We start from the raw sequence: 21,596 nt of genomic DNA on the forward strand, positions 1-21,596 counted from the left end.
AAAAGAGTTAACTAAAAAATAAAAACACCCAATTTTTATCGCCTTCTCAAAGTTATGAATTAATACGGATTATCGAAATTGGCGCTCCTTTTAAATTCAGATGCGTGCCTTGGATCTTTTATGACCTCGTCTAAGTGCCTGCATATTTTTCAAACCCCAAGCGCACATGTCATTTTTTTACTTAATGATTTAATAGGTAATTTAATAGGTAATGGGGGGGATGCAAAATGCAGTTAGGCGATGATAGGGTAAAAGCACATCTCAATTTGATTGTTTTTTATCAGACAAAGACGAGTGTGATACTTTGTGCTTGAATGAGACTGAGGTGTGTGAGAACTATGAGGGTGGATTTGACTGCACTTGTCTAGAGGGATACTACAGGCTACACCCTAGTATACCCTACTGCCATGGTAAGTTTCTCAAATTTTATATCGAAAGAAAGGCCATGACTATAACAGCCCATGCCAGCACTTCTTTAAAGAGCCGAAGCAATAAACAAGTGGACTTGCGTACAAGTTGGATAAAATTTTGGCCCAATTTTGAGACATTCTTGATTATTTTGATTAAATCCCAAATTCTAGTCTTCTTTTTTGGGCTTTTTCCATTGAATAAAGCACTTCATCATGAGAATTTACAAACTTTTGAGAAAAAGGCATTTATTTATGAACATAACTCAGCTCGAACCTGGAACAGATTATCTTTTAGTCACTTCTTAATTAAAACGTTAACATGGTTGATCACAGCCAGCTATTCGATTTGCATTGAGATCATCCCTCTCAATCTGCATTTCATTGAAAATTGGAGCCGAAAGAATGTTGGCTGACGCTTTCAAGCTATTACCAACTTGGTTGACTTGTTTCAAACCATTCTTAAGTAGTTACTGATTAAATAAAATTAACCGGATTACATTTGAATTTCCAAACGCTGTATAAAAAGAACAATGCATCGGAACAACTAGCGCCTAAGAGACATTCAAACAAGTTCAGTGATCTCTCTTTACAAGAACATTGAAGAAAATGAGACTCAACACGAAGACCTATTTTACTGACCCTTACCAGAATTGTTACAAATGGAATTGGTTTCCTTGTATGTAATTTTCCGCAGATTTATGTAAAAAAAGTTCAAAAGATCCGTAAAATATTTAGCAATAGAAAACACAATCAATTATTTTAATTTTAAACAATGTTTCTGCTATTCAAAAGTAGTAGGACAGAAGCAGGCGAGATTTTGCATTGTTAGCTCTGAGTTTTTTCAATAATTTTTTCAATAGTATGGAAAGTAATATCACATACAAACCATTTGAACTGTATCATGAATTCGGAAAATTCCTAAAAATTTGTTTTTAAATATCAATATCAATCATGAAAATCCAGCAATTACTTCGGGATATCTTAGAATATCATATTTGGATCCATTTAAGCGCCCCACTCTGCTTCCTAAATGCAAAAGCAACAAGCTTTAAAACTTCAAGCTATATTAACTTTAAGAAGCGTAAGTGGAATACAAATTGTCTCCCAAATTTACTTCTTTCAGGATTATTTTGGTTTGAAACCCCGACCAATTTTCTCAGCCGCTTCTTTTATAGTGCTTCTGGCAGCTTTGAAATTTCGAAAGAATATGTCTGACAAGCAAATTTGATTAGCACAGACAAATAAGCATCCAAATTATATTGAGCAGTTTCTTTAAATCGGCATTTTTTTTGAAAATTTCTGGCTGCGCAGACGGTCTGTTGATACTTTCAAAGTTTTAACCCCATATACTGACTTTTTAAGCATAATTTTTGGTTTTAACTCTGAAAGCACTTGTTGATAGAAAATAATTAAAAGTAATCTCTACACTAAAAAACTTGCTTTTTTTAAAAAAAATTCCAAAGATATCTAACATAATTTTTGCCGTTTAACCTGATTTGAACGCTTTGCCCTTATCCCTACGCTTTATGTTATCTTACCTAAACCTGTGAATTAAGTGAGCTATTATTTTCTTTTAAATTCTCAACAAACCAAAAGCATCAACAGGTACATAAGAGCTTTCTTTTATTAAGATGTTCAACTAAAAACTTCCAGAAAACAAATGACTTAACAAGACCATTGTATCTATTTTATTATTATTATTTATATTTAAATTAATGTGAAAGAAAACGGGACTTAAGCCAAGTTATGAGAATGTTTTGAGAAAAATTAAATTTGCCTCCAGGATATTTAGGAAATCCACCCAAAAATTGCCAAGTCGTGCTCATTTTGCATTAGCCTCTATGTTTATCCTCAACTTAGTTTTCAGTTTTCTTGATTATATTTTCGAGAACTTCTTTCTCAACTGTCTGACTCAGATCAGACATTTTTAAAAGCTCCAAATCTGAAGCACTCGTTGTTTCTTGGAAAATGGCTTGAGCTTCAACGAGTTCTCTATTTGCTTTAGAAAGAGTATCAAAATTACTCAAAATATTTCTCCGTCTAAACAGATTCAATTTTCTAAGTTGCCGAAGAGTTCTGCGAGTAAAATCTGCCTGAAAAAAAATTCAAGGACTTGCAATATAGCCAAATTCTGTAGTAGCACGAATCCTAAATTACATATTAAGATACAGTTTCCCTTCAAATTGTAGGCATAAAACCTCAACTATAGAGAAAGCTTAGGTGTAAATAACCTTGTATCGAGACAGTCAATTCTTTTAGGAGACAAACGTGATTAAAGAAATTATGACTTTGAAGTTTCCGATTCAATTTTGAACAAATTGATTTCAAAATCTCTAATTTTACATGACCTCTAACTTTTTTGACTGCTAATTTATCATCCCCGTCATAGTAATCAAGGGTCGAATTGTACTCAACCAGCTTGAGCTGTATGTGCATTAGGTAAAAAGAAAAATTCTGACCGTTCAATTAAATCGGACCAAGGCTCCTTCAATCAGTTCCTAACTTGACTTTTGGAATAATCCTTAATTATGAATTTCCATAGCAGGATATTTGTCACTTCCAGAGAAAATCTGGGATTCCCTTTGACGGAACCAACCTAGAGCTTTGACATGTAAAACAGGTAATTTTTACCGACACTCTTCCAACACTGCTTCATGCCGATAGGCGGTTGATCAAGAACTAGACTAGGATTCAGGGCTCCAACCAAGTTTGCAATCTAATTGGAAATCGTCCGTCCCCCACGTACATGTACCAGAAGCATCAGATGCTGATAAACATTTACTTACCGAATTTGCTGCAACTGAACTTGCACTTGTACCCGCCATACCAAGACCGGCGAGTACCATCCACGAACCTGTACCGCCCATACGCTGACGTGTGTATCTACCAAGCACAAACCTGCCACACCCCGACTCCCCAAACACGTAGCTAGCCTCCAGAACCATCCATCGCCTCAATACCAGTAACAGAAAAATAATAGGTCCAGGGGCAAAAAAACATTCAAGCACTCGAGCAAAAGTAAATTTTTCGGCCGAATTTCTCATAAGAAATGGACAAGAATTGATAAAGGCTTAAAAAGTAATTAGCTTGCTTTTCAAGCGTACTCAAGTTATTAATGGTCATCATTAAGAAATTGTTATAGTATGTGCTTGCGTGGAATCGTAAAGAGAAATCAATTGATAGAGAAAATCAAGAATCCTCATAAAACTAAAGCGCGGTTACAGGAACTATTACTTTTTTTATTTCCGACTATACAGTGGAAACTATACCGGTGGCGGTCAAGCAAGCCGATAGGCAAGCAAGCCGAATTTTGAAAACGAGGTCAAGTAAGCCGAAAAATTTTCGGATACGCGTATTTTAAGTTGCCCCTGGCGAGCCGGTGGGCGCGCTTCATCGCGATAACCGGCCCGCTATTTCCGCATTACATCCCACAGCGGATGAGAGGCATGGCCATGGACAGCGGTCTGCTGAGGCCCGTACCCACTGGAAGTCTAAAAACTGACGTATTTTTGTTTCTTTGTTGGCTTGCTTGCCTATCGGCTTACTTTGCATTCGCCGATTGGAACAATGAAAACCAGTGAAACAAAAAGATTCTTTTAACATGCAGCAGAAAAGATTAACTTCACCTAAGCTGCTGTAAAGCTCCAGTATGCACAATACAATACCAAAAACATGGTATTGTTATACATTAGAATATTTACTTGTATTTTTCAAGGAACTAATTATGAATGTACAGGTTTTGTTTTTGTTGTCGAGTTACTCACCAAAATCATACGTGAGAACTTTGATTTCGAGAAGATAATCAACGGTTGTTGCATTTGCCTTTGGTCTTTTAATTGAAATTATTTGGTTGTAACAACCACTTTAACGTTGTTATGTCGAGGTCCAGTAATCTGTTAACTGAAACTTGCGTTTGGATTTGCCATTCATATCAATATTAGTTAAAAACAGATTTTCATAGTGCCTCAGTAAAACGCAACACAAATCCTTCTCTCAGTCTTTATTTTGCAACGGCTTGCCATTGATTCAAAACACATCTTTCTCTTTGACAGATTACGATTGTGAAAATTGGCTCAATGAGAAACTTGCCAATATATATTTCCCTCATCTTCGGAGGTTGGAAAAATAAACAACGCTACCTGGTAACGAAATCCACCAAATACTGATGCAATAAAAACACTTAGACATACATCAGCTTTTAAATAAAAATTGTCACAGTGAATGATATCTGAAGTTGATAGTCAGTGATCGAAAGCACTCAATTTAACAACTAGGCCGTAAACTAAGCGAATAGAAAAATCACAAATGTATGGGCTATATACATGCTGGTTATCAAACTAAATACAAGTTTCAAACGTTTTAATTTTGCATCAGCTGAAAACATTACGAAAGACCGTCGTACACTATCACTTTATGAAAGCAGCATAAAGTAAATGCTTCCGAGTTTCATCGATCTCGTTATCGGTGCTGCACGTGAACAGAGTTGATGCAAAAGAGCGATTCCTTGAAATCACTATCATTGTATTAAAAGGTTTCAAACCAGACCAATAGTTACTGATTGCAAAACTACATAAAACTTGTACGTCAACAATTCGCGAACAAGTCGGTTTTGATCAATCATTGAATTCAAGTGATTAAATACTATAACCAAATGATCAGATGATGAAAGTAAAAAATAAAGAGCTTTTCAAATAACATTGAAATAAATCCCAATCCAAGTTTATAACAAAAAATCATGACATGGAGTTCTGAAAAAAGTTTGTTGTTTCATAGTTTTATGATCAGCAAATGTGATTGAGAAGCCCGAAGAATCCGAGCCTTTTTGTTTTCATAAATCGACCTTTTAATGAGCAGAATCTCTATGTGACTTGTAGTCCACGAACTGATCGAATTTCCTGAAGCAAACAGCGCACACCAGCGGGTTTGCAGCTGTTAACGAAGGTTTTGACGACGATTTCTCACTGCCGTTTTGAGAACTTACTTTCTTCATAACAGCGCTTTTATACTCATCGTAGTTTTTAATGTTGTGCTGGGTCGCCAAGTGACTTTTGAGCCCAGCTTCCTGCGCCATGTTGAAACCGCACTCTCCACATTGCCAAGGCTGGTTTTTGTCAACATGTTGCTGAATATGCCATATAAACTCAGCTCTATCACTGGTAGAGAAATCTCCTTTGATGCAGGAAAACAACGCTGAAGTTTGCAAAAGTTTATCATCACCAGTTGTAACAAACCGTCCAATTTTAGCCGGTTTTGGCAGATCAAATTTGTGAGTCTTGAGTTGGTGTTCTTTGAACTCAGTTAAAGAGTCAAATGTAATGTAGTTGGAACTGTTTAGACCTCCTGTGAGGGATTCCGCATCCGATGGCACTGGGCAGTTTACACAGACAAAATTGAATCCGGATGGATGCACAACTGCAAAATGATCTTGGCACATTGAGAACTTGTCAAATGATAGATTGCACACTTTACATTCGAGTTTGTTGATTGCGTTGTTACTGCTTAACGAAGCACTGTTGGATGCTGAGCTGGTTGAAACACCCCCTCCGACATTCTGACCCCAACCGTGGAACAAAGTCACGTGATGGTTCCTTGTCACGCTGTTGTCAAATTTACTCTGACAAAATATGCACTCGAACGCATCAACAACGTTTCCTTTACCGTGGTCAATAAGTAAGTGTTTCTCGAATGCAGAGCTTCCGTGAAAATTGCTTTCGCAAAATTGGCAATGTCTAGGAGCATGGTTTACAGCGGTGTGCAGCTCAAGCTGGAACGAGTACAGAAATTGATTGCCGGATCCAGAACAGCTGGGATGCGGACAAACCAGAACTCGCATACCATTACCACTAGAATTTTGTGCCTCGATACTTGAGTCCATCAGGTTATCATGTTGCATAGGAACAACAGGGGTAAATTTATCAATCGCTTGTCTATGGTTGACCTCTCTATGTGCAACCATGTCCACATACTTGGGAAAAGTTTCATGGCAAACGTCACATATTGCTTCATTACTTTTCCAAGCACTGTGGCCAGCGTCATTTGTGCTGGCCAAATGAGTTACAAGCTCTGCTTTTGATTCGTACACTTTAGAACAAGAAGGACATCTGAAGTAGAAGAATCGTCTGACACGGGAAAGATTTACGTGATTTGCACTAACGTGCTCTTTAATAGCCGATTCTCCAATAGTCAATTCTTCGCATATTAAACATTTATACAGTTGTTGCAGCTCTTTGACAAATTCTGAATTAACTTGAGTGGAATGAGCACTTGCGTAATGACTGATAACCGATGGCTCGCTTTTAAAAGCCAGAGTACACTCCGAACACTTAAAAAAGAACTCAGAATGCTTCTTAGCAACATGGTCAACCATCACGGATATCTTGGTGAAATTTAACTGACAGTTAATACATCTAAATCCAGAGATTTTGTTGAAATGGTGACATTGTTTCAAGTGCTTGTTAAAATCCTCGATTCGTTCAACGTATAAGCCACATTCTGGGCAAGATCGAAAAGCGGGGCTCATATGTAGAGACTGATGAGCAGAAAACGCACATGGATTGATTAGACTTGTCTTCGAACAAAGACTACAATTCTGTTCCTCTAAAGGAACAAAAGCTTGCAAGTGGTCAGCAACGCTTGATACTTTAGCTTCACAAACTGGACAAAAATCCACAGGTAAATTTTCGGTCCAAATTTTGTTAGCTTCCATAATGCGTTTTATTTTCTCTCGTATGAGGGATTCTGTAGATGGCGCCCCTTTCTCCAGAGCGTGAAACCATTCTTGAGAAACCATCGGATAGTCTTCGGGTTCCAATTTACTGATCTTAATCTTTGAGAGATCAAATGGCTGTGATGTTGACGTTTTGAGATTCTCGTTCATTAAATGTAAGTAAAATGTACATTTATTGAAAAACTTGGCTTCATTTTTGACACACTTGTCCGAGCATGTGCATGTAATTCGAATTGATTTTCTAGATAGATGTTTCTCTCGTTCCTCTATACGATTGAACCCAATCCTACAAACTCTGCAGACAATAGAGCTTCGATTGTTCGACACACTACCCGGTGTTATAGTCGCGTCAGGTAGCAACGTTGGATTGAAGCAATTTGGCAAACTAATGAAAAACCCAAATTCTGCTCCCGGTCCCGCAAATGTTAACTTATAGACAGCTTTATCATTTGCAGATGAAATTTTTTGACTCGGCGGTAGAACAGGTAATGTCAGGGTTCCCAGAGCTGTTTCATTATCACCAGAGTAACCTGTTGTAACATTTCCAGAAACGTTGAGCGATCCTTGGGTTTTGATTTGCTGAAGTTTAGATAACACAGCAGCCAAAGAATTCCTTTCATTACTGCTCGCGGCTTGCTTCCCATTCGAGGAATTTTCAGAACCTCCAGTGGAGTTCTCACTCATGCCAGCAACTCAAATTACATAAACACAATTAAATACCATTTTACCCACCCTAGAACTTGAGCAGCTCAAGAGGTACAACAACAAATATGCTCTCAGCCTTAGCTGAAAATTTAAAAATCAAAAATGTTTCTTCCAAGTCAAAGGCCTTTTTTCTGCTATTGACCCCCCTTGAATATAGGTCGCTACATAATTCTTTCTGTTAAAATACCACGACCGCTTCGTGGTTGCAAATAATATTCTTCGACTAAGCTTCGGGGGTCAACGGTAGGAAATAGAGGGGGGGGGGGGGGGGGGTTCGTGTGGGTACTACTCCCAGAAAATGCATTACTTCTAGAGGTTTCTCACCATTTTACCCATTCTCACACCGCAGACTCATTAATTCTTTGGATCTTTCCCGTCCCCCCAGTACATTATGCTTCCCCCAATTACAGAGTACGCGTCATTAAATAGTAAATTACTATGTACAAAATTGCATGTGTGTCTGGGGGTTGCAAATATTATGCACCCACTAAGTTTGGGTGGGGGGGGGGACAAACGGAAAAGATCTAATTCTCTATTTGCAAAGTAGAAGGCCTATTAGCCAATAAACGTTATCAAGGCCTAGATTCAAATCTCCGGAGAAGCGCAGTTGACGTTGCTGTTCTACGGGGTCATCCAATGTTTTCTAAATTCTCGCAACTTTTCAACACAAAATCAGTTGAAGTTACCACTTCAATCAAAATTTTGTTCCTTAACTGTCACCTGTTTGCTTAACCAATACGCTTGAACCCGCTTGAAGCCGAAACATGCCGACCGCAATCTCGACCCAAAATCTCTCGACCTCTTTGCTGACCACGTCCTTGAAGCTACTTCTCAGCGAGCAAACCGTTAAGTTAACTGATCTGAAGACGAATGAACATCAACAATTTAGATTTTGTGGGTCTTTCCCATTATAGCCCCCCCCCCCCAGCTTAGTGGTCAGATAAAAAAAAAGAAAACATTGAATTCCAAAATGTTACACACCTTAAAAGTGTCAACAAAATGGCAATGTACAAATTCTAAAATACATAAAACAATAAGAATATATTTTATTTACAACGTTTGGAATACTAAAAACATAAAAAATATATATTGGATAATAAGGAAATTAAAAACAATGAAAACTTAAAAAAGGTCCCTCAACAAATCTCTGTACTCCAATGCCTTTGGGTCCTTCAGATATTCCTTGAAATAGAATTCTTTCAAAAAACCTTTGATGTTTTTAACCTTAACGAGTTTTTGTCTTTGTTCATATGGAAATTCAATGTACAATTTCATGGCTTGCAGCATCAATGATTTATCGAGGAATTCCGAATTACTTTTCATAGCCGGATAAATTTTTCCCGTTCTCGCATTCTGTTTACAATTGGAAGATTGCAATACATTGTTGTTACTAAAAGCTGGTAATTGTTTCCTAACATATTTCAAGAAAAATACCATACATCGATATTTGAGAAGGAATTCAACAGGCATGATTCTGTTTTTTAGTTTTAAATCAGTCGAGCGATCATACTTTTTTCTTTTGAAACACACTTTTGTTCCCCAATTAAGTTGTTTTTCTAATGTTATCATGAGATTTTTTCTGATACCAACGAGCATAAGAGATGAGTATTGAATGTGAATTAAAACAAGCGCGTTCAATAGTGTTACTCTAGTTTTTATAGGAAAACAGTTCCTTATATCATTCAAGATTTTGATGCTGCACGCCATTTTGGAGAGAATTTTGATCTCTTCTTTAAAGTTTAATTAGTTCTCTAGTATTATTCCTAGATATCTTACCGACGACTATTCTCCTATGTTCACATCGTTTACATTGGGATAAGACGGAGTTCGTGCTTTTTTTGATAGAGCCAACGCGATATATTCTGTCTTCTTATTGTTCATCCTTAATTGATGTGATTGGAAGTAATAACATAGTTTTTCAATATTTTTTCCAAATAACTTCTGGCTATATTTTCATTAGTATGAGAAGAATAGAGAAAAGTGTCATCGGCCTACTGCATTACTTGACATTATCAATAGCTCTATGAAGATCATTCACATAAATGTTGAACAATATTGGTCCTGGTACTGTCTCTTGTGGCACATCTCTGTTAAGTAAAATCCAGTCGGACTCATTTCCCGAGAAAACTACTTTTTGAGTTCTGCCTCTGAAATATGATCTAATCAATTGTGTAGATGTTACGTCGAATCCTAAACATTTCAATTTTTCTATTAGTATTTTGTGTGAGATTGAGTCAAATGCTTTTGAGAGATCGAGGAATGCTCCACAAACTGTATTCTTTTTATCCATTTCAGTTCTTACATATTCCGTACATTGTAGTATGGCATCTGTTGGGGACACTTTTTTCCTATATCCAAATTCTTTAGGTGACAGCAAGTTATTTGACATCAAATAGTCATTATTTGGTTCCTTATAACTTGCTCAAAAATTTTTGCCAATGCGCCAGTTACTGATATTGGACGATAGTTAGTGGGATCTTCTGTGTTTCCTTTTTTATAAAGAGGTGAGATCAAAGCTCTTTTGAGGTCACTGGGAAAAGAAGACTCAGAAATAAGCTCGTTTATCAGAAAACAGAGAGGCTTCGCAAAGACCGATTGGGCATCTTTCAACGTCCATGCGGGAATTTTTGAAGGACCCAAAGTTTTGTTCACATTCAAACATTTTATTAAATCATGGACTTCTTTATAAGTAACATATTTGAAGAAAAATCTATTTGCTTTATTTGCAATTCCCGTATCAGCTGAGAACAATGTTTTATCAAATTTTTTACTTTCGCCAAAGTATTTCCCCAAAACTGAAAACTTGAAGTTCAAAAGTTTTGCGATGTCTTTTCCGTTCGTAATAAGCTCACCGAAGCTGTTAAGCAGAGTGTCTATTACAATTCGTTGTTTTTCATTGTTCCTAACTTCTTGTATAAATTTCATAAATTTCCAGCGACTTTTTTCTGTGTTCAGAGAAATAAAGTCTTTTAACAAGGAAGCTTCATTTTCTGATTTGAAATTTTTTCCAGATAGGAATTTATTTCTATTCAGGAAAATTTCTGGTTTATCATTCCTCACAAAACAAGATTTCAATGGTGCATGCACATTTAATGCTTGCTCGACTATGATACAAAATTGGAACATCATTTCGTCAGCAATTTGTGACATTCAGAAATGACTCCAATCTGAACTCCGATTATATTACTGGAATTTTTCTTTTGGAATAGTTCTTTTTGTCAAAGAAAGTTTTTTTTGATTGGCATTTGTTTCATCATCATTTTTTCTTCTAATATAGCAACTGTTCCGTAATGATCACTATTCAAGATGCGCTCTGTAACAAAACATTTTTAGAAGTTTTCAGTGATGATATAATCAATTAATGCAGTCTTATTGATACTTTGTCTTGTCCCTATCTTTGTGTTATATGACACCAACCCGCACGGAATAAATAGCGTTTCTAATTTTCGTTTTTCGTTCTTCTGAAAAAAGTCAGTATTGTAATCGCCCGTCAAAATTATTCGTTTGTTTTCAGCTGCAGCACAGTCAATTCCCAGAGCCAGTTCTGACAGAAAAAATTCAGAAAGCTGTTTGGTCGGGCAGTACGAAATAATTATCAAATGCTTTATATTATTGAACTCACATTCTACCCAGATGCTTTCGAAACGGGATTCCGAGATGTTGGTAAGATCTGAACGTTCTTTAGGTTTGAATGAACTAGGTATATAGAGCAGCAGACCACCTCCACTTGTTTTGTCATGTAATGAAAGATTCTTATCTTTTCTGAAACTTTGGAAATTTTCACTGCGTACTTCCCAAAAACGGATTTCGTCATTCAAGTTGAGCCATATTTCTGTGAAGCCAAAAATTGTGCTTTTTCCCCAAATTATCCATTAATTGCTTTAAGGTGGAGTTCTGACCAACAATACTTCTACAATTGAGGGAGAGAATCTTTACATTATTCTTAAAAGACGCGCCTACTGTTTTAACGCACTCAGCGTATTACAGAACTGGCCCTGGGTTTTATTCTACATCTCCACATTGAATCATGATAGAACCATTAACTATTAAGACAAAGCAAATATTTAATACACGGGAAAAAGGAATTGGAATGAAATTATAAGGCGTTCCCGATGTTCAGTTGTTTAACACGAAAAGTGGCACCTCATGAAAATTGTTATACACCAACTCACTTGAAGATACAGTTCGTGAAAAATAAGTAGAATAATGAGACTGATTCTCCATTTCCATGAAGTGCCTTCCCTAAACACCGATCTCAAATTTGAAATATAAAACAAGCAATACATCATCTCGCGTTACTATACGAATTATTAAAACTGATTAATTGCCCTTGTGTAGTAATACGTTTGGTCGAACGGCTTGCGTTGAAATGAATGAAAATTATTTCTATTAAACGAATGTTTGAAACTGCGATTGTATTGAATGTTTGCAATAATATTGTTTGATGTGAGAAGAAAGTGTCCTAAAACTGCATTCTTTAAAAAAAATACTCCCTGCTGGTAATTAAAATGTAAATCATCGTAAAACAGATTGTTGTATTGGGTTAGTTTCATCATCATTTGATGAGTGGTTAAAAATTTCAAATTCATATTATTAGCAGAGTTTGCATAAATTTCAAGTTTTTTATTGATATCAGATATTCGTTCATTAGCAACAGAGTTATGATTTGATGACTTGATTAGTGGGATTTCCATTAGCAATAGAGATTTGGGTTTAAATTTGTGAGACACTTCTTCAACTAATTCATTGTATTAATTGAAAAGATCGTTCACATCACGATGTTTTTGTTTTAAAATCGAATTGGTTCCATCTTGCAAAACAACAGTTTTAAGTTCTTTCTCGGGATATTTTTCTAGAACAGCTATCTTTTCTTTTGTTGTTTAACCTCAATATGCGTGAATGCAGATGTCTTGCGGTATTGAATTATCATTGACCAATTTCTTAACCAAACTACTTCCAAGTAAAAAATTTTCCGTGTTTTCTGGAATATTAAAAGTTGGAAACGTTCTCACCTTGTACTCGTTATTTAAATTATGTGGTACTTCCTGATCTTTTTTGTATGTTGCCTGATCATCGTCCTGTCTCCTTTCTTTGATTTAAGTGCTGCATTGTATAACATAATCCTTTATAAGGTCGTCTTTTTCTTCAACTTTTTTGAAAAGGTCAACATAAATTTGATAAAGTTCGCATTTAGAGAGTTTCTCGAAGGATTGGAAGGATAACATGGCGGTAGAGATGTACAATTTGTTTACCTACTGATGGAACAATATTAACAATAAGGGTATAATTCGTAAAAGCAAGCGAAATAATGTATCTAATCTAAGCAAAAATTATCTCATTAAAACATGGAGGTTAAAAGAGCAATTCGAGTTAAAATGTGCAATTCGAGTTAAAACGTTTAATTCGAGTTAAAACCATGAATTCGAGTTAAAACGTGCAATTCGATTTAAAGAATAACCTATAGCCCCCCCCAATAGCCCCCCAATAACCTATAGCCCCCCCCCCCAGTCATGGTAATTATACCATAGGGGGGGGGCTATATTTTCATGGGGGGGGGCTATAATTCGAAAGACCCGATTTTTTAAACGCAAAGTTAAGGAAAAATACGAACATTTATTTGCAAGCATTGAAAGCGTTAACTCCTACATCTCAATTTTGGGAAAATTCTAAAGAAATTTGATTGGCGCGATTACTCAGCTAAGGACTCAGATACACAGAATTTTGTTGACCTAATTAGCTTTTTCAGCTTTCAGCAAATCATTGATTTCCATTCTGCAGCACCAGGTATTCTGGATCTCGTCTTAGTAAACCCAGAAACAGAAGTTATAGCTTGCCAGGAAATTAAGCTGGACATCATTTTGTTATCGAATCAAGATGCAATTGCTCTTAAAGTTTGAGTCAGAAACATAAGCTCCTCGTATATAGGGGAAACAAATTCAAAGACACTTTAAAGCTTCTGTAAGGCTACATTTGAGGAAATGAATAAACAGATAACTGAATTACCTTTTCAAGGATTTTGTTGGAGTAACATTAATGTTCTGCTTGAGGTGGTACGATTTAGACCAATAATATTTGAAAACGTTCCAAAAAGGACAATGCATCGATTTCAATTATCACCATTGATTAAACCGCCTACTTCAAAGGCAGTTAAGCAACTTGAAACAGCTAGAAGGAGCAATGCAAACAATATAAAGAGAAGAGCAATGCTATAGGGCATTGCTGAAACGTTGATTGAAGAAGATAAAGCAGAGTTTGACTCAAATTTAGCAGAATCCCTATCTACTGAAAAGCTTTTCAAAAACTACACCAGCTTCAATTCAACCACGATTCCAAGCTCTGTCTCCTTTAAGAACGAAATTGCTGATGATCCTGTTCGTCAATGCTCTCTTTTCTCAAAATATATTGCCTCAATTTTCAAAATGGAAAAACTCGGTAGTCGTGGGTACTAAAAACATACAAATCGTATTTGAGCAGTTCAGAAGTTTGAACATATCATGCAGTCTCCCAAATAAACGTGTGTTTAAATCCAAAACAAGCATAAATGACTAGGACAAGGTCAAAATGCTGAATGAAATGTTGCAATCTGTCTTTTCACCCGAAATTTCATTCGATATCAAAACAATTGTACGTGAGGACCCGGAGTTGACAAATTTTAGTGTATCAAAAAATCACTGACCCTAGGTCCTAAAATAGCTCGAGGTTCAGACGGCTTACCGTCAGTTCTCTACTAGAAAACTTGTGACGAAATAGTCAATTGTATGAACAAAATTTAAAAAAAGGTAATGTGTCTAAGAATAATACAGCTTGTTTCCCCGATTCTCATTTATTTGGAAAATTGCTGCAGGTTCTGCAATTCTCAAGAAAGGCGACAGAAGATCAGCTAAAAAAGACAGACCTGTTTTCCGTTGAAAATAGTAAACAAAGTTGTCAAAAAATAGGTATACTATGCCATCTATGAGCACTCTGTCAGGTACTTAGCGAAGTATCAAGACAGTTTCGTCAATGGAAGATCTGTACTGACGAATATGCTTGCCTTCCTGCAGAGAATAATTGAAAGCTTTGATAGAAATTCAAAGGATGAAATAACTGGGTTATACACAGAATTCTCGAAAGCCTTTGATAAGGTACCTCACCGTGAACTTCTGATGAAAATTGCCAAAAAAGAGCGTTGGCGGCGGTCTACTTCGATTTTCAGGTGACTACTTGAAAAACAGAAAACAGTTCGTGAGCGTCGATATTGTGAGCTCAGAAACCCTAGATGTAACTAGTGGAGTGCCGCAGAGCTCTTTGCTGGGTCCTCTATATTTTTATTGATGACCTCCCTGACGTGCTACGATTCAGTTATCCGTACATTTTTGCTGATAATTTGAAACTACTAAGCATTAACAGAGGGAGTGATCAAATACAAGCTGCCTTAGTTGCCTTAAGTAACTGGGTAATTGAAAACTGTGTATGTTGATCTAAGTAAGTGGGTTGCATGATAGCAGAGAGGTAAGGTGTGTGAGTCACACGCCAATGATTGAGAGATCAGTCCCCAACTTCTGTGAAGCTGTCTTTGTGAGGATGAGCCCTTACTTAACCATAGCTTCAGGTTGACAATAGCCTGACCAATGTTGGCTGGAATACTGGTACCACGTCAAAATTTCAGACGCAAAAAAGTGGCCAGAATCACCAAAAAGAGCAATACTGCTCAACAAAGAACAGTCTCAAGTGTGAGGAATAATAAGAAAAAAGGCAGCTGAGACCAGGCCGCTGTGGCCTAATGCTGTTCCGCTGGAATTACGCAGGAACCAAAATTATTATTATTATTAAAACAAAATTAGCTAAGCAATGCACAAGTGCATCACAATCCATTTTAGAGGATTTAAACAAGTTGTTACCTCCGGAATGAACTACTGAACAGCAGTGATGTAGTGAAAGACTTGGGAATTCATGTATGTGAAAGCTTGTCCTCTGAATAGCGCCTTGAGCACCGAGTTAAAAAACAAATAGTGTTTTCTATCTCCTTAAGCGCAATATTTCCTCTAAATATTTCCTCTAAAACTGGGACTCAAAAATTCTTTATCTGTATTAGTCTACGGCTTTCAACGCGTTGCGTTCACAAAAACAGATTTATCTGTTCTCGAGAAATTTTAAAAATTTGCGTAAAATGGATAGCTGGAGTCCAAACCAGCTACTCTTCATATGTATCTGCAATTGAATGACATTTTACTACTAAAAAACTGACATCTGAGAAAGTAAGGGAACTTGAGCTTCCTGAGATTGAAACAAAAAGTGGAAGAGCTCATGTACCGTATCAGATTTTGAAAACAAAAACTGAAAAAGCCAGAAAAGAAGTTATGTTTAGAACGGCCTGCATAGTCAACAGACTCGAAAAGCAAATAGATTTTACAAAAACAATTGGTCTGATAAAACAAATAATCAAGGTCTTGTGGAAATTTGTCGATGAAAAGTTCTTAGAAACAAATAGCTGCAGCTGGCAAATCGTCTGTGATTGCAACAATTGCTGGAAAACGAGGACAATATTTTAACAAACGCGGAAGAGGAGAGATGCCCGTCAGTCCCCAGACTGAGAATCAACATCAACAGAGAACATCAACAACAGTAGCTGCCATTTCAATCAGTTTGAAAACAGTTTAATCTGGTCAGAAAAAACAAAGGAACGCTCGTAGAAAAAGGTTTTGAATAGCGTATTCAATAAATCTTACTTTTTGTTCGTAGATCAAGGGTATGTAGAAAATTATTTACCATTAGCGTCCCTTTCTGCGTCCCACAATTCCTTGAGAGGAAACTTAACCCTTCAGAAGCGTAGATGAAGATTCTTGAGCTGTTAAATGGTGGAATCAAGGTATCCATTGACATGTCAGAGGACATCTCTGGCATAATCAGGGGATTTTCACAAGGATTCATCAACATACTACTGCTAAACACTCAAAGTCTAGAAAACTTTGATAGAAGAACCATGCTAGCAAATGCAATTCTATATAAAAATTTTAATATCTGCTTCTGTGAAGCAAGATTAAATAAAAAAATCTTATCTTCTGAGCCGTTTTTGCATGACAATATTATCTTACGAGCTGATAAGCCTCTTGATTGAAATAAAAACAGACATGGGTTTTTCTGATGGCTGTTAAAAATTGTCTACATGCCGAAAAGTATGCAAAAAATCTACTTGACTTCTGTGTTGCAGTAAAGTTGAAAATTGATAACGGTGAAACCATCCTTTGCGTGTTTTCCAACTCAGCGGCGGACAGTACCAACAGATATATCTCTAACACAGTTAGCAAGCTTTTTAAGTTATTCCCTATAAACACTCCTCTTATAATATGCGGTGACTGGAACTTTGCTCAGATTAATTGGAAAACCGTAATCAGCACAGACGACGAAGAACAAGAGGTACTAGATCTGATAAAAAATAACATCCTAAAGCAAACCATAGATTTTCTGACCTGCTCGAAAAACATACTCGATGTTGCAATGTATAAAAACCTGCACATTCATGCAGAAAGAATTTACAAGTGTTCTGAAAATACTCCAATTAGACCGACAGTTGAGGTTCCGCATACTGAAAGTAAACCACGTCTTGAGATTTTTAGAAGTTTAGGTAACGCAAATTTTCATCAAATGTGCAAAATGATGAGAACCAAACCCTATAATCTTGTAGGCATACAAATATTTTTGAAATGAGTGAAGAACTATACCAGCATTTCGAAGGCCTAATAGACATTAACGAACAGCGTAGAACACAACAAATATGAAACTCGGTCTCTAAAAATCCGTAATTCTTCCAGTACTAGTCCACAGCCTTCAATGCATTGCGCTCACGTAAACAGAATTAAAGTTACTCAAGAAATTGCAAAAACGGTGCGTAAATTGGATAGCTGCAGTCTAATCAAGCTACGAAATTCAATGAAAACCGTTAAATCTTTTGCCTCATTTTATGTATCTGCAACTGAAAGACATTTTACTGCTAAGAAACCTGACATCTGAGGAAGTTAGCAAACCTAAGCTTCCCAAGAGGGAGACAAAGACACAGAACGTGGAAGAGCTCACAAACTGTTTAAGACATTGAAAAATAGAGCTCAAAAAGAAACACTCGAAACGAAACGAAATAATCATCACGAAATTGATCGGTCTGATTGGAGCAGACTAGAACAAAATAAACTTCACGATTTTGATTGGTTTGATAAAACAAATATTGAAGACCACGTGAAAATTTCTTGATGAAAAGCTCTCAGAAACAAATAGCTGCAGCTAGCAAATTGTCTGTGATTGTAACACGTGCTTAAAGAAGAGGATAATATTTTAACAAACTCGGAAAAAAGAGACGTCCTTCAGTCCCCAGACTGAGAATCAACGTCATCATCATCAACAACAACAACAACAACATCAGCAACAACAACAACAACAACAACAACAACAACAACAACAACAATAACTGCCATTTAAATGATCGAACAAGTTTGTCATATTTGAGAATCATCGGCCTTTCTTGCAAAACATTTTCACTAGGCGTCCATGAACGGGAATTCCTTGCTATGTGCTATAAGTAACTTAAACCGAAACGAAAATACTGTGAAACAAAACAGTGGCACTTGGGTTTTCTACTATATATAAACTTTTAGCAATTTTAATAGCATGCTTTTTTTCTACAAAATTTTATGATTTATTGTTTGTCATTAAACAAATTATACAAAATAAATTACCGTCTTTCCCATTAACCCCCCAAACTTGGTGCGCAAAAAACTTGTTACCCTTTTCCCAAACACTTTATCATATGGTAACTATACTGTGATGGAGGTCTGTATTTCGTGGAGGGGCAACACTGGAAATGATCCCTCATTTTGAGTTACTGCTGTTTTAACTGCAAATGGAATTCTTGTTCTCTCATGAACTAGAAAAAAAAATCTCTCTCACTATTATGGGGCTACAAAACCTGCTTTTCTTTATTGCTTTTAGCACCGGAAACATTATGTATAAATTGCTGATAATTAGAAACGCAAAAAAGTGGTAAGCAAACAAATACCAAATAATAGGAGCTAATAAATATCAACAAAAAAAAAACAAGAGAAGCAGATGAAAATTTGAAAGTCATTCGTCAAGCTTTAATTTATTAGGATTTCAAAAAGATGGTCTATTAAAAACTTCCTTACGGACGTTTTCGAACTCTGGCTTCATCATCAGGTTAAAAAGAACATAAAAACCTTTCTTTTCGCATTTTGCAAAGCTTTTGACAAAAACTTTTTTGAGGATATGGTCAGGGCCGTTCAATAAATCATAATCATATATGCCAAATTTGCAAAGATCTGAGTCTTTATGTGCTTCAATGATATCAAAACAGCGAGACGTCAGAAGGAGCACTGGAAATCTGAATAAGCTGCAACTGAAGTCACAATAATTCATTGCCAATGAAGTTTTTATGACCACATCATAACTCAGGTCTGGTCATGGAAAGACAATCTAAAGAAAAGGGGTTAATAGGAAGACACAATTTGAAGCTAACTCCATTTGTTGCCAAAGTCTTCCACAATATTAATTAATCATTATTTATACGATTTAAAAAAAATTTGTCAATTTAAAACTTTCTTACGAACGTTTTCGAACTCTGAGTTCATCGTCAGGTTATAAACAATACATAAGGCTAAAATGAAAAGGCAGAAAACAAAATGCAAATCACTAAAATCCACTCATTCAAGGAAATTAAAAACGAATTTTTACATATCTACAGTCGTATTTATAAATTCTTACATCTGAGATTATATATGTTTTTGACTTGATGTAGCAGATGCATATCGACATTTTCTTTATTAAAAACCATACATAATTTACCTTAAACTTACTTCGTTTTGGTTCAATTGTAAATTGAAGTTTTGGGTTTGTAATGTGTCTCTCTTTCAAGTGTGAATTTCATCTCCAGACTAGGCTTTCAGTGTCAATTCTCGTGTTCGGTATTCGTCGCCTGTGGTGATGGCTGGTTTCAATGTTCTTATATAGAGCGCCTCTAGTGTCATTAACTTAGATTGTTTGCTGCATTGGTCTAATATCTTCCACTGGAAAGCTGTTTTTATCACCGTTGCGCTTAATTACGTTTATTCCCATCGGTGAGTTTGCTTTGGCATGCTTTGCAACCCTTGTGGTAATATGTCGGCATGTTTGCTTTAAATAGATTGATTTGCATCCATTACAAGTGAGTTCATAAACCACGTGGGATTTGAGATCCTTATCAAAGCTAGACTTGAGGCTAGGTAAACAGTTCTTAAGTTTCGAGTGGTGAAAATCGTCTGTACAGGATGAATTTTGTTCAACTTCTTTACAAATTCAATAGAGATGTTGCCTCTGTACTGTAATACAAGTTGTTGTTTCTCAGTATTTTCCTGTTGTTTTACGGCTACACCCGCGTTATATCTATTACCTTTTCTTTGTTCTTTCATTCGCAGCTGGTTAATTGTATCCTTGACAATATTCCCAACCCAATGCCTAGGATATTGATTAAGTTCCCAAATTTCTTCATTTTTTGTCAATGCTTCATGGAACGGTTCCCAATTGCTGATATTATTCCCTGTATTATGCTTTTTTTATGTTGTAGGGGTGCACAGTTACGACAGTTTAGAATTGTTCCAGTATCTGATGGTTTTTGATACCATGTGCAAAAAATGTTCCCCTCCGGTTGTACGTTAATTGACATGTCCAGAAATTGCAAACTGTTTTTTTTTTATCGATATTTGATTTCGATGAAGGTTATTGACCGCATCTTATTGACATTTACCAGACGTTTCAGTAAAATTGAACAGATCGCAACCTTTAATGAGAACAACACTTCTTTTCGCATTTTGCAAAGATTTTGACAATAACTTTTTTGAGGATATGGTCAGGGCCGTTCAATAAATCATAATCATATATGCCAAATTTGCAAAGATCTGAATTTTTATGTGCTTCAATGATATCAAAACAGCGAGGCGTCAGAAGGAGCACTGGAAATCTGAATAAGCTGCAACTGAAGTCACAATAATTCATTGCCAATGAAGTTTTTATGACCACATCATAACTCAGGTCTGGTCATGGAAAGACAATCTAAAGAAAAGGGGTTAATAGGAAGACACAATTTGAAGCTAACTCCATTTGTTGCCAAAGTCTTCCGCAATATTAATTAATCATTATTTATACGATTTAAAAAAAAATTGTCAATTTAAAACTTTCTTACGAACGTTTTCGAACTCTGAGTTCATCGTCAGGTTATAAACAATACATAAGGCTAAAATGAAAAGGCAGAAAACAAAATGCAAATCACTAAAATCCACTCATTCAAGGAAATTAAAAACGAATTTTTACATATCTACAGTCGTATTTATAAATTCTTACATCTGAGATTATATATGTTTTTGACTTGATGTAGCAGATGCATATCGACATTTTCTTTATTAAAAACCATACATAATTTACCTTAAACTTACTTCGTTTTGGTTCAATTGTAAATTGAAGTTTTGGGTTTGTAATGTGTCTCTCTTTCAAGTGTGAATTTCATCTCCAAACTAGGCTTTCAGTGTCAATTCTCGTGTTCGGTATTTGTCGCCTGTGTTGATGGCTGGTTTCAATGTTCTTATATAGAACGCCTCTAGTGTCATTAACTTAGATTGTTTGCTGCATTGGTCTAATATCTTCCACTGGAAAGCTGTTTTATCACCGTTGCGCTTAATTACGTTTATTCCCATCGGTGAGTTTGCTTTGGCATGCTTTGCAACCCTTGTGGTAATATG

At 36.2% G+C, this 21,596-nt stretch overlaps 2 protein-coding genes across 2 annotated transcripts in view; one reads left to right on the forward strand and one right to left on the reverse strand.

Annotated features, from left to right (window-relative positions):
* Positions 1-21,596, forward strand: part of LOC142351989 (uncharacterized) — a 379,819-nt gene that overhangs the window by 338,221 nt on the left and 20,002 nt on the right. Inside the window, exon 5 of the mRNA XM_075404285.1 lies at positions 285-410. Within this exon, the coding sequence (XP_075260400.1) occupies positions 285-410 (126 nt within the window). The remainder of the gene's footprint in view (positions 1-284; positions 411-21,596) is intronic.
* LOC142351988 (zinc finger protein 532-like) lies at positions 5,014-7,992 on the reverse strand. Its single transcript, XM_075404284.1, has one exon. It carries the CDS (start codon positions 7,819-7,821, stop codon positions 5,254-5,256), a length of 2,568 nt encoding a protein of 855 aa, XP_075260399.1. The 5' UTR covers positions 7,822-7,992; the 3' UTR covers positions 5,014-5,253.

Source organism: Convolutriloba macropyga, chromosome 13, assembly GCF_964194025.1.
Source record: "Convolutriloba macropyga chromosome 13, txConMacr16.3, whole genome shotgun sequence".
Taxonomy (NCBI): Eukaryota; Metazoa; Xenacoelomorpha; order Acoela; family Convolutidae; genus Convolutriloba; species Convolutriloba macropyga.

What these genes read in the sequence shown, in the direction of transcription:
- LOC142351988 (XM_075404284.1), bottom strand. Translation starts at nt 7,821, where the DNA reads ATGAGTGAGAACTCCACTGGAGGTTCTGAAAATTCCTCGAATGGGAAG.